We start from the raw sequence: 14,694 nt of genomic DNA on the forward strand, positions 1-14,694 counted from the left end.
AGTATATACTGTCACATCGGTTGCACATTGATTCATAGTTTGCATTTTATTTGGTTTCTAATTTTTGGGATTATGATAGTTATTGACTAATAAGTTCTTGCCATTGTGGTTGCTTGTACTTGTTTTGTACAAGCTTTTTTCAAGAAATATTCGAGGAACTGTTAATGATTATGTCAATGAAACATTCACTCTATATTCTGTCTACTGGTGGCCTCAAAATCTTGAATCAAGAGATTCAAAATCTAAAAATTCTTTTGGCCGAGAGATTAATATATTGCATAATTACCCAGTCAGATACTGGCTACTGTATGCTCCGTCTGAAATTATGTTATGGAAACTTGCCAACAATATCATAGTTTAAGTTGTTTCGTTTATGGTAACAGGAAGTTATTGTAATTCTCGCTAGGAGGATATTGGTAGTATACATTATACTATTTGGAAGTTCTAGCCTATCACTTGTGCTAGTATTCTAGTCCATCCAAAAGATGGAACTAATTCCCTCACTCCTTATAAAAAAGTAAACATGGTATTTTTGCCTTTATTGCTATGTATGCTCCATGGTATATTTCAGGATTCCCATTGTGTTGTCATACATTGAGCATATTTTGTTTCTATCATTATTTCCATTCCTTGTAAACCATCTCTTATATATTCCCTCAATTCAAGAGTTTGGTTGTCTTTCATCTCCCCCACATAGTTATATCTCAGCAGGGCTGTTTTTCCTCCATATTCATATCCTTCACACTGTCCACATGTATGATTTTGTTTTTCTCTGTACCTCTGAATTTTCTAGCTGTCTTTTTTGTATCAAATAGTCTGTTTTGATTATATTTCTGTATACCCAACATGCAAATGAATCACTGACATTAGTCTCATATCAGAATAACTGGGGTAACTATGAAAAGTACTCTGGAAGTGCTCAATATGAGCAAGACAATCACTGGATAGGTCAATAGATAAAACATGCTCTCCAGAATTGCCAAGTGTGGGACAGTTACTCATGTGAATGGCCCATGATAGAACATGTGTATCTTTGTAAGGTCTGTAGCTTGCAGATTTTTATGGTTGTACACTGCATTTACAGTAACCTATGTTACACATTACATGCTGCATGAATAAATGGAGCTAGAACATTGATTTTCTTTAAGAACATTTCATTGTCCTTTCAAGCAGTCTATGGCAGTTCTACATGGTGAGGCTGTATTTATTTCTCTGTACGACCCCATCACACTATTTGTCAAATCATGGTGGACTCACCTTGGGGGTCTCCGCAACACACCCATACTAAGGCATGCTGCTGTCCTTCCAGCAGTGGTGGGTTGGTGACCCATGGCACAAGACCCTCACTCACCATGTCAGAAGTTGCAACTCCACTGGCATTATGAAGATGTTACTCAACTAATAGAAATGTACAATGATAACATGTGCCTGTGGCAAGTGAAACACCACCTGCACAAATCTGTGATAGCTTTGATGAACTAACCCACAGCAATGAGTCACTGTTTGAACACAGGATGGTCAAAAGGCAGGCACCTTTCACTCCTGCACTAGGCCACCCTAACTTACAAATGTAGCCAAAGTCAAAGGGTACCGTCAACTTGGCGTATATGCTGTGGAGCAATTATAGTGTGGGAGAAGTTTCACAAAAATTAGGAGTGACTTGTTTGAGTGGATATGTTTATATCCTGTGGGGCAATTATAGTGTAGAGGGACAAGTTTCACAAAAAATTAGGGATGACTTGTTTGAGGGAGTAGGAGGAGGTTGTATAGGTAGGGCATTCAGAGAGAATGTGTGGTATTGTAAGTGGGGTAACACGTGGCCAGGTGGGAGGGCTAACTACAGTCACAAGATAGCCTTGTGCAAGACAATATGATCAATCATGTTAGCACTCTCTTAAAGCATTAATTGCATTAGTGGGAAGAAAGGCATGTTTGCACATGGAGTTTTATTATCTTCAGTACATGCATATACCAAGGGCTTTTTCCCCCCTACAAGGAAGGTTGCCAAAGTCAAAGGCATAAATCCACTCCCACCGATTTCATCACCACAATCCACCCCTCCCTCCCTCTTTTCTTGGCTCCTCCCAGATGACAGGTCATCCCTACATCTCACCCACTGCCCTGGGTCAGAAGCAATGCAACAAGACACAGCACATCTACAGCAAGGCTGCTTCATTTAATCAGCAACCCCCCTTCTCTGTCCCCTCATGCAGAAAAAAGAGAAATCCCTTCAGCCTGCATCAAAATATCATTCACACATACTCCCATTCTCCACCCATTCCTATCTTCTGTCTTCTCCCTTTCTTCCTCGACAGACATTCCACTCTTTCTCAATGCCCCTTTTACCCCACCCATCCATCCATGTCATCCTTGGTCACCCCCTCCACACCTTTACTTGCTCATATTTTCCATGTCTCCAAACCATCCCAATACTCTTCCATCAACCCTATCTCCCTTTCCACCCCTGCTCTCCTCAACTTATTTCTCACTCTATCCAACCTGTAGTGGTTAAAGAAAATGGGAGATAAGCCAGTTTTTGCTGATGACATTGCACTTGTAGCAGGATCAGAGGAATTAAGGAAGTTAATGACAGAGTTTGGGAAGGTGTGCAAAAGAAGGAAGCTGAAGATGAATGAGGGATGAGATGGACAAGGGGAGAGGATGGCAGCAAATTGGAAGCGAGTATTAACTTCTTCAATACGAGTCAAATGTTTGCAGGCACACCAGGTTCCCTGATGTATGATGATGCATCACAATATGCACATTGCAAAATATAAATTTACTGCTGATATACTCGTTCTCTTTCACCCGGAATAAATATGTTAGAAAACCGGATCAGGCCTGGTCACAGAAATACAGGGGTCACTCGACTACAACAAAATAAATATAATCAGGAAGCCGACACCAGCATTTTTGTATACCCTACTTGTGGCTCATGATGAATACACAGGCATCATTGTTTTCAAGAGGTTAAAGGAGACTGGAGGAAGTGGATAGTTTTAGATACTTGGGGGCAAATGCAGCAGGAAAGGGAGTGTAGGTGGAGGTAGAATGTAGATCGAGAGAAACAAGTAAATGCCTTGGGAGATTAAAAAGTGTAATGAGAAATAGACATTTGGAAATGGATGCTAAGAGAAGATTGTATGAATGGGTGATTATGCCAACAGCACTGTATGGGGCCAAAAACATTGAACATATAGGAAGAGTTCAAATGTTTCAAATAAAATGTCTGAGAAGTATGGTAGGAGTTACTAGGCTGGATAGAGTGAGGAGAGAGGGAATGGAAAAGGAGTTGGGGGAAAGATTAGTGAAAGAGGTGTGGAAGGAGTGAACATGAGGGGGCAACCAAGGATGAGGTGGGTGGATGGGGTAAAGGGGGCATTGGGAAAGAGGGGAATCTGTTGTTGTTGTTGTTGTTCCCTAGACTGTCTGTCCGAGCAGTCCCGTCTCCCCAAGGAATGTCATAGCCGAAACTGGGTTTTCCCACAAATCCTTTATAGAGCGTATGTTGTGTTGTTTGGCATGTCTGTGTTATATATTTTATTTGTTAGGTTGTGGCGGGGGATAGATAGCATCAAAAGGTTTACTAATGTCTAATGTTATAAGAAGTGTTCTTTGGTGGGGCCTATCTGAATTGATGCCATCTAAAATTCTTTGTGTGAGGTTTGTCAGAAGAGTGTTTGTGGAGTGTAGTGGCCTAAAACCGTGTTGTGAGTCAGCAAGGCGAATATGTGGTGTGACAAGTTTAAGTATTAGGCGTTCAATGATTTTAGAGGGGGTGCAGAGAAGTGTGATTGGGCGGTGCGATGTTGGGATTGTTGGGTCTTTGTTCGGTTTTGGAATGGTGATTATTTTACCATGCTTCCAGATGTCGGGTATAGTGTTGTGTGAATAGCTGTAGTTTGCAATGTTTGTGAGTGCATGTATACCTTGTGGTCCAATGTGTTTTAGGTGGATGTTGCTTATGTTATCAGGGCCACAGGCAGATGAGTGCTTGAGACTATGTATTATGAGTTTTGTCTGACTGTCTATGAAGGGTATATAGTCTGAGTCTGTGGGAAAGTTTTTCTTACGTCGAATGGTGCGTCGGTCGTCAGGGTGAGAAGTGAGATGGCTTGTCTGTGCAAAATGACGTGAGTGCGTTTGCCTGTTGTCTGTTTGAGGGTAGATTATCTGTTGTTGTGATTATTGCTGCGTGAGAGCGTGTAATGTTACTGTTGGATAGTGTAATGCTGTTGTGTGTTTTGTACAATTTGCTGGTGTTTGTTTTGTGATCAAGTGTATTGATAAAGTTTTGCCAATTTTGTGTTTTTTGTTCATGTATTTTATTGGCAATCACAGTGTTTAGTGTTTGTATTTGGTCTGCTGTTTTGAGGGATAGGTGTGGGGGTACCGTGTTTAAGTGTCTCACGTTGTCTGATGAGGCTTTGGATTTCTGGTGTGAAGTTGGGGTTGTGTGATTTTCTGTTGCCTCTAGGGATGTATCTCTTGTCTGCATTTTGTATGATTGTATTAAAAGTGTGCACAGCATTGTTCATGTTTGTGATTGGTGTACTGTTAAGTGTTTCAAAATGTTGTTCTGTCTCTTCAGTAAAAGCTTCCCAGTTAGCTCTTTTGTAATTGGTGTAAGTGTGTCTGTGGCATGATAGTCAATGAGTCAAACTGAGTCTGTATATCAAGCCCTCTGTCTGTGTCAGGGTTGTTGACATACCAGGCAGACGACTTGGCGTTGAAGTCTCCACCCATGATCAGGTTGGGGATTGAGGCTAGTTGGCTAAAATGAGGCCTGAAGGTGTCTGGAACTGTGGGGGATGATTGGGGGGGAATGTACATGTTAACTATTGTCAGTGTTGATTTGTTGCCTGTGCGGATTCGAATGGATTGGATTTCTGTTGTGTTATCTGTGGTAGGGAGGAGAATTTTGGTTGGGGCACTTGTGTCCACAAAACAGATGGAGTGGTGGATCAGGGGAATCTGTTGATGGAGAAGGAAGATAGGGGTGAGTGGAGAATGATTGTGTATGGATAATGCTGTGATGCATGGGAGTGGGTGGGTGATGGATTATGTGTGAATGGTATTTTGATGCAGCCTGAAGGGATTTCTCAGTCTTCTCTTTTTCTGCATGTGGGCAAGATGCAGGAATGACCCATGATCCAGGTGTCAAGAGGGAGGGAGCAGTGGTGATGAAATGGGATAGAATGGATTTATGGTTTGACTTCGGCCACCTCTATTGTCTGTAGTGGTTCTTCAGGTGTTCCTCCTAGTATTTTTGACTTGTGTGGACTGAGGGGCATTATAGTCTGCTGCTGGTAATTGGGTGGGGACATTTATATAATGTCTCAAGTTGCCTTGTTGGTCCGTTTGTTGCCAAGATGCTAATATAAGGTGGTGTACAGTATACAGAGGTTTGGATGATACAAAGTGGATTTGTGTGGCAAAAATGCAGGCTGGAGAGCTTCAAAGGTACTTTGTGAGGGATGAAGGGTAGTTGTAAAGCTACATAACCCTTTCCACAGCAAGAGCAGTTCATGTACATGTTAAAGGCAGAAAAATGTGTAGTGGGAGATACTTGTCATATTGTATTTTGATGATGAAATGGTTTAACATCACAAACATCCTCCTATCTGAAGGGTAGGATGGTGCCCCTCACAGAGGACTTTAATGAAAAATGCCCTTGGTTCAACTTCACCAGTAGCAGGGCTTGAACTGTCATCCTCTCAACCTTCACTACAAGTAACGATGCCCTAACCCACTCAGGCAGCAATCTTCTATAACATGGATAAACTAAAGCAGGGGTTTTGGAGAACCAAAGGCAATAAATATATCTGATTTATTTACATTACTTTTACTTCCTTTTAAATCTTGAAAGTACTCATTTTCTATCCCCAAGAGCTGCGAGTCTCTACAACAGACTCTTGGGGGCAATGAATTGACATTTATTAATAAGGATACCAAGAAACAATACTGTATTAAATTTTAATGTACACATTGTACAAAGTCAAATATAAAGACAAGACATTTTATAATATAAGGGTATACCAAATACATAGTAAAGGGTGCTTTGTAAGTATGCCCCTTTGGTCCTCACATCAGTGCACACCTTGATAAATAAAATCTTTGAGGAAACTAATATGTTCCACTTATATTCAAAATAACAATTCAACCAGTGTTCTTCTTAGATCAAATCGGCAACTGGAAAGATAAAAATTATATTAGCAAGACATGGAGATTATCTTCCAATTCAAACATCAAATTAACTTCCAAAAATTACAAACGAAAACATCACAATTATCTTACCATTCATAGGCATTTCATCAATCTGTGTTGAATAGTACTGTTCAATATCTCGAAGAATACGAATGTCATCATTCTTGACAAAATTAATTGCCACACCTTTCCGCCCAAACCGACCAGATCTACCAATACGATGAATGTACAACTCACGATTGTTGGGCAAGTCATAGTTGATGACAAGAGATACCTGAAAAAATAAGATCATGCATGACCAAGCAACACCAAAATGTCACACAATCTTGAACAATGAGTTAAGGCACCAAGACCAACCATACAAACATTTTACCTGTTGCACATCAATGCCTCGTGCCCAGATATCAGTCGTGATGAGAACTCTGGATTGGCCAGATCTGAACTCTTTCATGATAGCATCCCTCTCCTTTTGTGGCATATCACCATGCATGGATGACACAGTAAAGTTAGCTTCTCTCATCTTCTCAGTCAACCAGTCCACCTATAAAACAGGAATAAAGTTGTTGAGATTTCACATTAGTGAGAATTTTCTGTATCCAGCCACATCAGCCCATTTATCATTGATCTGGTTATATAATTTTATGGCAACTGAACAGCTCCCCTTCAGTATCATATATATATATATACTAAGGGGCTTTTTTTTTTATATATAAAGGGATTGGGTGTATAAGCACAAAACCATTCCACACCCACTGAAACCTATTTATCAACCTCCAATAGTAACTGGTCAAATCAGTCTTGATTAACCTCTCCCACACAAAGTAGCTCCACAGGATATTTGCTCACATCCATTTTCTTTACATACTCAAAATCCCTTGAGTTGGCTGTTATACTCTTCTCCCCAAATAAATACAAGCCGTACCCTAGCCCATTTATGTATCCTTTAAGCATTCTTATACTGACCTTTCGTTTTGTGTTGCAGAAGATGACAGCTTGTGTGATGGTCAGTGTGTCATATAAATCACACAATGTATCAAATTTCCACTCCTCACGCTCCACTGCTACGAAGAATTGCTTGATGCCTTCCAATGTCAATTCATCACTAGAGGAAGAAAATTACATATTAAATCATGACATAAAATGTGGAGAGAGGAAAGACCATGTGAAGTTTCATATTAACAGTGAAAACAAAGGCACATAGAATAATGACCATTTAATGTGCTAAGAATCACATAGCAACTGAATCAACATGTGAAACAAAATGCAACATACCGTTTCACAAGAATACGAATTGGGTCTGTCATGAATTTTGAGGTCATCTCCAAAATTTCGTGGGGAAGTGTGGCCGATATTAGAACCACTTGCGTGGCAGGGGGTAGGTAACGGTAAACATCGTAAATCTGCTGCCGGAACCCTTTGTTCAACATCTCATCTGCTTCATCCAGCACCAACATCTGCAACATTGGAGTAGAGAGCCCATATCATAAAATTGAAAAAATTGTACAGTTCAATCAAAACAGATTCAGGGTAATGTTAATTAACTTTCCCTCTTGGAATTTGCTTGGACAGTACCCCAAGCAAAGGACTTACTGATAAAAATTTCCTTTATAACCTAATTCTATTATTGATGCAATACACATGATAAAAGCAACTGAATGCTACTTATAACTAAATATCTACAACAAACTTACCTACACCACACAAAAACATTCACCCAAATCACAAAACCACTCCCAGACCAACTACATTTCTTCACAACTCATCACCAAAGGCTTTTCCCCCCTTACATGGGAGGTAGCCAAAATGAAAAAGGCATAGAAACCACTCCCACCCATTCCATCCCCTACATACTCCACTCCCCTCTTATCTTGGCACCTCCTACCTCCTGGATGATGGATCATCCCTGCATCTTGTCCACTGCCCTGGGTCAGAAGCAGTGTCGCAAGACACAGCATGGCAGTTTCATTAATTCAGCGACCCCCCCGCCTCCATCCCCTCATGCAGAAAAGGAGAAGATGGGGTGAAATCCCTTCGGGCTGTGTCAATTTATTTCTCATACTCCCTCACCCCCCCATCCCCCACCCACTCCCCCTCATGCATCACAGCATCATCCATACACAACCCTTCTCCATTCACCCCTATCTTCTGTCCTTCCTCAACAGACATTCCCTCTTTCCCAATGCCCCTTTTACTCCATCCATCCATCTCATCCTAGGACACCCCTCATGTTCACTCCTTCCACACCTCCTTTACTAATCTTTCTTCACTCATTCTTTCCATGTGTCCAAATCATCCTAATATGCTTTCATAAACCCTATCTCCCAACTTATCCAAGAGAATAATCCCCCCCAATACAAACAAGAACCACACATGTGACTGCATCCAGCACTAAAACAATCCTAATAGAAATTAGACCTACCCACAGAAATTGACCTATCTTAGCTATGCCCAGCCAACACAATATTTATTCTCTGAGAGATCCTTCAGGGCAATCCAGTGGGTGTTGCTAGCTACCTGAGACAACAGACTAAATGATGGACAGAAAACAAGCTTGGCAATTACCAAAACAGGTCTGGATCTTACAGACTTCTGCATAAGTATATTGATTCTTTACCCTGATTCTAGCTTGAAGGACACCTACATCACCATGAAAAAATATTATGATGCATGAAAAAATATTATCAAGTTACCTTGATAGATCGTGTTCTGAGTGTTCTTCGCCTGATCATATCAAAGACCCTGCCTGGCGTTCCTGACACCACATGCTGTCCAAAGTCAAGCTTCCGGATGTCCTCTCCCAGGTTGGTTCCCCCAATACAAGCATGACACTGCACACTCATGTAATCTCCTAAAGCTAGGATTACCTGGAACAAAGACAAAATTGTAGTCCATATTCTTACAACAATTTGCAGTATTTATGCTAGGGGCAAAGGGCAACAGCAACAATACTATCTTTTGTATTACCAACCTAAATAAACTCTCTATTGTGTGCACAAGGGCATAAACAACTAGACTTTGAATATATCAATAAGTAGTACACCATGTGAAAAGCTGTGTAATAGGAAAATATAAGCTAACCACATTATGTCAATCTAAGATTATACAATTTAAATCCTTCAATTAAAATTCTAACAACTTCCACAAACCTTCTGAATTTGTACAGCAAGTTCTCTTGTCGGAGAGAGAGTCAGAACTTGTGTCTCTCTGACACTGATGTCCAGCATCTGCAAGATGGATATAGAGAAGGTGGCTGTCTTCCCTGTACCAGACTGTGCCTGGGCAATGACATCCCTCCCCTTGATAACTGGTTTTATGGCACGCTGCTGGATGGCCGAGGGCTTCTCAAAACCTGCAGAAACATGTAACATTTACCTAATGCCAAAAATGAATCATCTCTAACTTCCTTCATTTCATTTGGCCTCATGGAGAGCTGAATACCAGCAACCACTCCCCTGCACCTATTTCTTTCAGCCAGTGACATAAAAAGTTTCATACTAATACAATACAAACATCAGTCCAAGGCTTACTTCAAGAGAGATCCAAAAGACATTGCCACCTAAGTGGTCAGGTTATTTTGTGTGTATCTAAGGAAATGAAGTCTTCTGCTGGATTGAAAGGGTGTGTAGTTCTCCTTATACAAGAGGGAAAACTAATATAAATGTAATTTTAGAGAAATTATTCGGTTGTGTGTGGTTGATATGGGTGTGTTAATTGAGAAGCTTAGGAGAGGAATAGGAGTAACTTGGAAAGGAAATGCATGTTTAAGAGAGGAAGTGCAGACAGATGAAATGACAGCAGTTGTTGTCGTTCCCTAGACTGTCTGTCCGAGCAGTCCTGTCTCCCCAAGGAATGCTACAGCCGAAACTGGGTTTTCCCCACAAATCCTTTATAGAGTGTATGTTGTGTTGTTTGCATGCATGATTGTGTATAATGCAGTCTTCCATTATGTGTTGTATGGTATAGGGTGAAGTGTTACATCCTGGGCAGCTGTTCACAATGCGGTCATCCAGCCTCTTCTGGTAGCTTAGAAGTGGTGGCCGCACCGCAGTCTGGCCAGGTGGACTCTGTCCTTTCGTGGAAGAAAGGATTCAGAAGGGTGGATATCAGGGGGTCTGGCATGCAGCAGTGTGTTGTCTTTCAGTGTGTTAATGGAGCGGTGAGTGATATGAATATGTTTCCGGAGGCTGGTATTTGGTGGTTGTGGAGGAAGAAAAGAGAGTATCTGTGTGTGATACAGGTCTTTGGGTGTTGTTTTAATGTTTCTTGGTGTGTGGGTGTTCTGCTATGTAGTGTAGCGGGTGTGATGTGTTTGTGGTGGCTGCAGCAAGTGTTTAAGTGCCTCTCATGTCGAGGTGGTCCTTGACTTTGAGGACTTTTGTTTCATGGTGTAAATGGTCTGTAGGTGTTGTATTTGTGCAGCCTGTAATTGTTTTAGGGCTTTGTTTTGTATGATCCACTACACTCCACAAACTCTTCTGATAAACCTCACACAAAGAATTTTAGATGGCATCAATTCAGATAGGCCCCACCACAGAACACTTCTTATAACATTAGACATTAGTAAAGCTTTTGATGCTATCCCCCGCCACAGCCTAACAAATAAAATATATAACACATACATGCACAATAACACCAAAAGATGGCTGGCCAATTATCTGACAGGTAGGAATGCTTACGTGTCATATAATGGCCAATCATCGCACATAAGAAACATTAAGAATGGAGTACCACAGGGCTCTGTTCTATCCCCCACACTCTTTAATCTATACATGCATGACTTACCCACACCAGACACCTCAGAAATACAAATCTCATCCTATGCAGACGACATAACAATCACATGCACACATCGTAACACAGACAAAGCTGCAGAAATAATCCAGCCATACCTTGATACACTCAACACATGGTTCATCACAAACAGACTCAAAATGACAGTAGTAAGACATGGACTTGGAGAAGGCATATGATAGGGTCGTAAGACTATAGAATACATTGCAGATGTATGGAAGAGTAGTTTTTTTCACATATGTGAGTATCAAGAATGGGGAGTGAATGATTTGGTAAATGTGGAGCAGCATCTGGGTTGTGTTGTCATCATTGTTGTTCCACATGTATATGGATGTTTGGAGTTTCTGGTGCATAGGATGTCAAAGAACAAGACACTATTAATTGACCAGAAGTGATGCAGATGACTCACAGCTATGGCACATTGTTGTTACATCTCATGATACTCGGGGCCAGCAGGGTACCAACCTAGCAAGGATTTACTGTTGTAACCATACCATGATAAACTGCTTGTGATGTGTTGAGGCAATTAATAATCTAAACTGGTCTATCTTCAAAAAATGGAAAAGAAAAAGAAGAATACCCCTCATTCAGACACATCAAGTCATAGCACAACCCACAGGACAGTCCAAGCTATAACCATGAACAAATCTACTGCCAAGTTTGATTACTGGGGAGATGGGGTCAAACCCTTTTCTTTAATTGGGTAAATACTAGCTGGTATCTGTTTTTTGTGCAACTATACAAAAACAGTATCTGCTTTCACCCAATCAGATATATAAAATCTATACAATAAACTTTGCTGTCCAGTTAAAATCTATATAACAGTAACCTGGAGAAAAAGTAAACCCTGGCTGGAATAATAAAAAAATTTACCAAACAATTGAACATGTTAATTATATCCCTATGGGATACTATTTACAAAGCCCACAATTACTAACATATAGCTATGGGACACATCTGATTATAAATTAACCCATGCAACCTGATACGAAACTGGACTGGTGGAGTGCAGTACCCAGAGAAAGTGTGTCAAGGTCAGATCTGGAAATGCCAAGTCAATGTCAACTGGACAACACCATGCCACAACCAATTCACCTCTAGATATGCCTCACAGACTCAGTGGAAAGCTACATTTGTTGAATATTATTAGGTTTCCTTTTGATCCTATTTGTTTTTACACAAAGATTAATATGACAAAATGCAACTGTCTTCATTTATTAAGCATCATCCTTTCTCTCTCCTTAATATATATATATATATATATATATATATATATATATATATATACACACACACACACATTCATATATAAGATCTGAGCTCTCTTCCGGGAGGGAAATAGCTGTCGATCACAAGTCCAACACTTGATCCAAAGACCATGGTGAATCACACTGGAACAAACAATAGTGTGTGCAAAAACTATACACGAATTTAAGAGCAAACTAGATATTGAGAGATACAAAGAGAGAACACCACAAGCATAGCTCCCCTTCCCATAAGATACAAATACACACATTCACAAGATATAACAAAACAATGAGAAAAACAGGACAAACAAAAGCAGTCCAAAAGAACACCTGCTTAAATGCCAGTCTTCCCCATATATTATCACTACTACAACATACTCCCAAGAGAAGCAAGAACCATAATTTCATGCTTGCATTCAGGGCACAATCATGTTTTATGACATGGCCAGCACAGAATCACATTGCCCAAGGTACAATTCCACTGAGGAAATAGGACATTTTACCTTAAACTGTCATACACTTGTGATTTTCAGAAATTAACACATCATATATCCTTGATAGACCTCTGGGCCTGGCCAAAGGTTGTTGGCAGTTATCCCGTAACTGTTGGGGTCTTGCATCAAGTCCACTCTTGTTCACCACAGCAATTAGATACTAAAAAATAGAGTTCTATGGGAGTTAGTATATATTAACTATTTTGTATTAATAGGATTTGAGCAGGAGTTTTCAGAACTATTTGAGAGATAGAGGAAAGGACTGATGTATTAAAAAAAATGTAGTTGTGAAAAGACTGAGGAGAATACCTAGTTTAGACCTTATGGTCTCCTGCAATTTCCTCCATTCTTATGTTCTTGTGCAGAGGATGGGAAGGGAAATAGAGATTTCAGGAAGGAAGCCTGCTGAAAGACCGTGGAGTGGAACAATGCCAGAGCATAGAAGTGTTTAGAATATATCAAGATTTAGCACTGGATCAAGCAAATGGGTGGAGGTTTTGTATAAGTTTATCCTGGAGCACAGGAGAAAATGGACTATAAAGAAATAATCCTAAAGTCAACAGGAATATCACTGAATCCAGCCAACACCAATTTTCTACCGAACTCACAGAAATGTCCCAACTAATACTTCCAATATTAATACCATCCTCCAGTTCCCTGAAAACATTCAATCTAGAGTTGATACTTAGAGATTATTAAGTCTGGTAGTTTACCTACTTTCTCAGGTTGATGTATTTTTTTACTTCTATGTGTAAGAAAGTGTCATTTGTGTGAATGTAGTAAGGTCATTCAAATATGGTGTAAAATGAGCCATGGCTAAAACCGCTCACAGCATCCAAACATGGTTTTATTTAAAATGCGGTAGGAATACTCTAATCTTAATTTATCAAAAGTTAAAATGCTGGAGGCTGCAGAAGTGCAAGAGGCATCAGGGACAACAGATTGTCCAATTGATTCAAATACTTACATGCTAAAAACATTAAATAAAGCAAGTTGCACTAGATATCATAAGGTGAATTCATTATTGTAAAGACAATAACATATTCTCTTTCATTCTTCCGTTAATTGACTTGCATTTCACCCCGTAACTAAAATTCTTAAGAAGTACTAGTTTGCAAAACCAGTTAATGATTAAAACTCAAATTCTAAGTTGTGTGCTCACCTGCTCCACTTTTCCTTCAATCCTATAAATGTTACACATTGTTCTTACTTCGGTGAAACAGTAAATAATCATTTCATATGTTAAACTTTCTCTGTACATAGTTGTGTCCTTGATCTTCAATGGAGATACCAGTGGAAAAATCAACTTGTAAGAATACAACATCTGCTACAAATGCATTTAATGACTTTTTTTTTACTCTACAACCAAATATACCATATGAAAGAGATCAACGGGCATTTTCCAAACAGCTCTAAGTCTGAACTCCCAAAAAGAAATCTGCATCTCAGTATAACAACACGCGTATACTCTACATTAACACAATATTCACTTGCAATTCGCTCACACACAAACCTAACTCTACAACAGCTATAGAACAGAGGTAATTAACTATTTCTCAAGTTACTATCGATACATTAAAATCTTGACAGCCCTCGTACTGTTGACATATAGTGAAAGTATCCAATCCAATGCCAAGGCAATCATAACATGCCGCATGAAGTAAACAAACACTAATAACGCTTACCATACGCATATATGCCTCTTAGTAGATTTTCACTTAATCCCATGTTATCAAAGGTTGGGATAACCTCAACACCCTCACTAGTATCAAACTCCACATTGCTTAAATCTTCGGGTATAACCCGTCTTGGACGTCCTTCTGTCATGGCGACTTGTTTCCATCTGTCCCTCTGTTCAGAAACAAGGCGTCATGGAACGAACCGGCGTCTTTACCTATGAGGTGCATGAGATTTTACGACAATAAATAAATGATAGACACAAGTATATATCTGTC

At 39.9% G+C, this 14,694-nt stretch overlaps 1 protein-coding gene across 1 annotated transcript; it reads right to left on the reverse strand.

Moving 5' to 3' along the window:
• Positions 1 to 5,964: 5,964 nt before the first annotated feature.
• On the reverse strand, positions 5,965 to 14,601 carry LOC143024797 (eukaryotic initiation factor 4A-III). Its single transcript, XM_076184014.1, has 8 exons — positions 14,425 to 14,601; positions 9,354 to 9,556; positions 8,898 to 9,071; positions 7,480 to 7,661; positions 7,171 to 7,309; positions 6,581 to 6,748; positions 6,298 to 6,481; positions 5,965 to 6,192 (listed from the first exon to the last, which is right to left on the reverse strand). Exons 1-8 carry the CDS (start codon positions 14,564 to 14,566, stop codon positions 6,176 to 6,178), a joined length of 1,209 nt encoding a protein of 402 aa, XP_076040129.1. The 5' UTR covers positions 14,567 to 14,601; the 3' UTR covers positions 5,965 to 6,175.
• Between the last annotated feature and the right edge of the window lie 93 nt (positions 14,602 to 14,694).

The sequence above is a fragment of the Oratosquilla oratoria genome, chromosome 4 (assembly GCF_046742065.1).
Source record: "Oratosquilla oratoria isolate Oo_2021 chromosome 4, ASM4674206v1, whole genome shotgun sequence".
Classification (NCBI taxonomy): Eukaryota; Metazoa; Arthropoda; class Malacostraca; order Stomatopoda; family Squillidae; genus Oratosquilla; species Oratosquilla oratoria.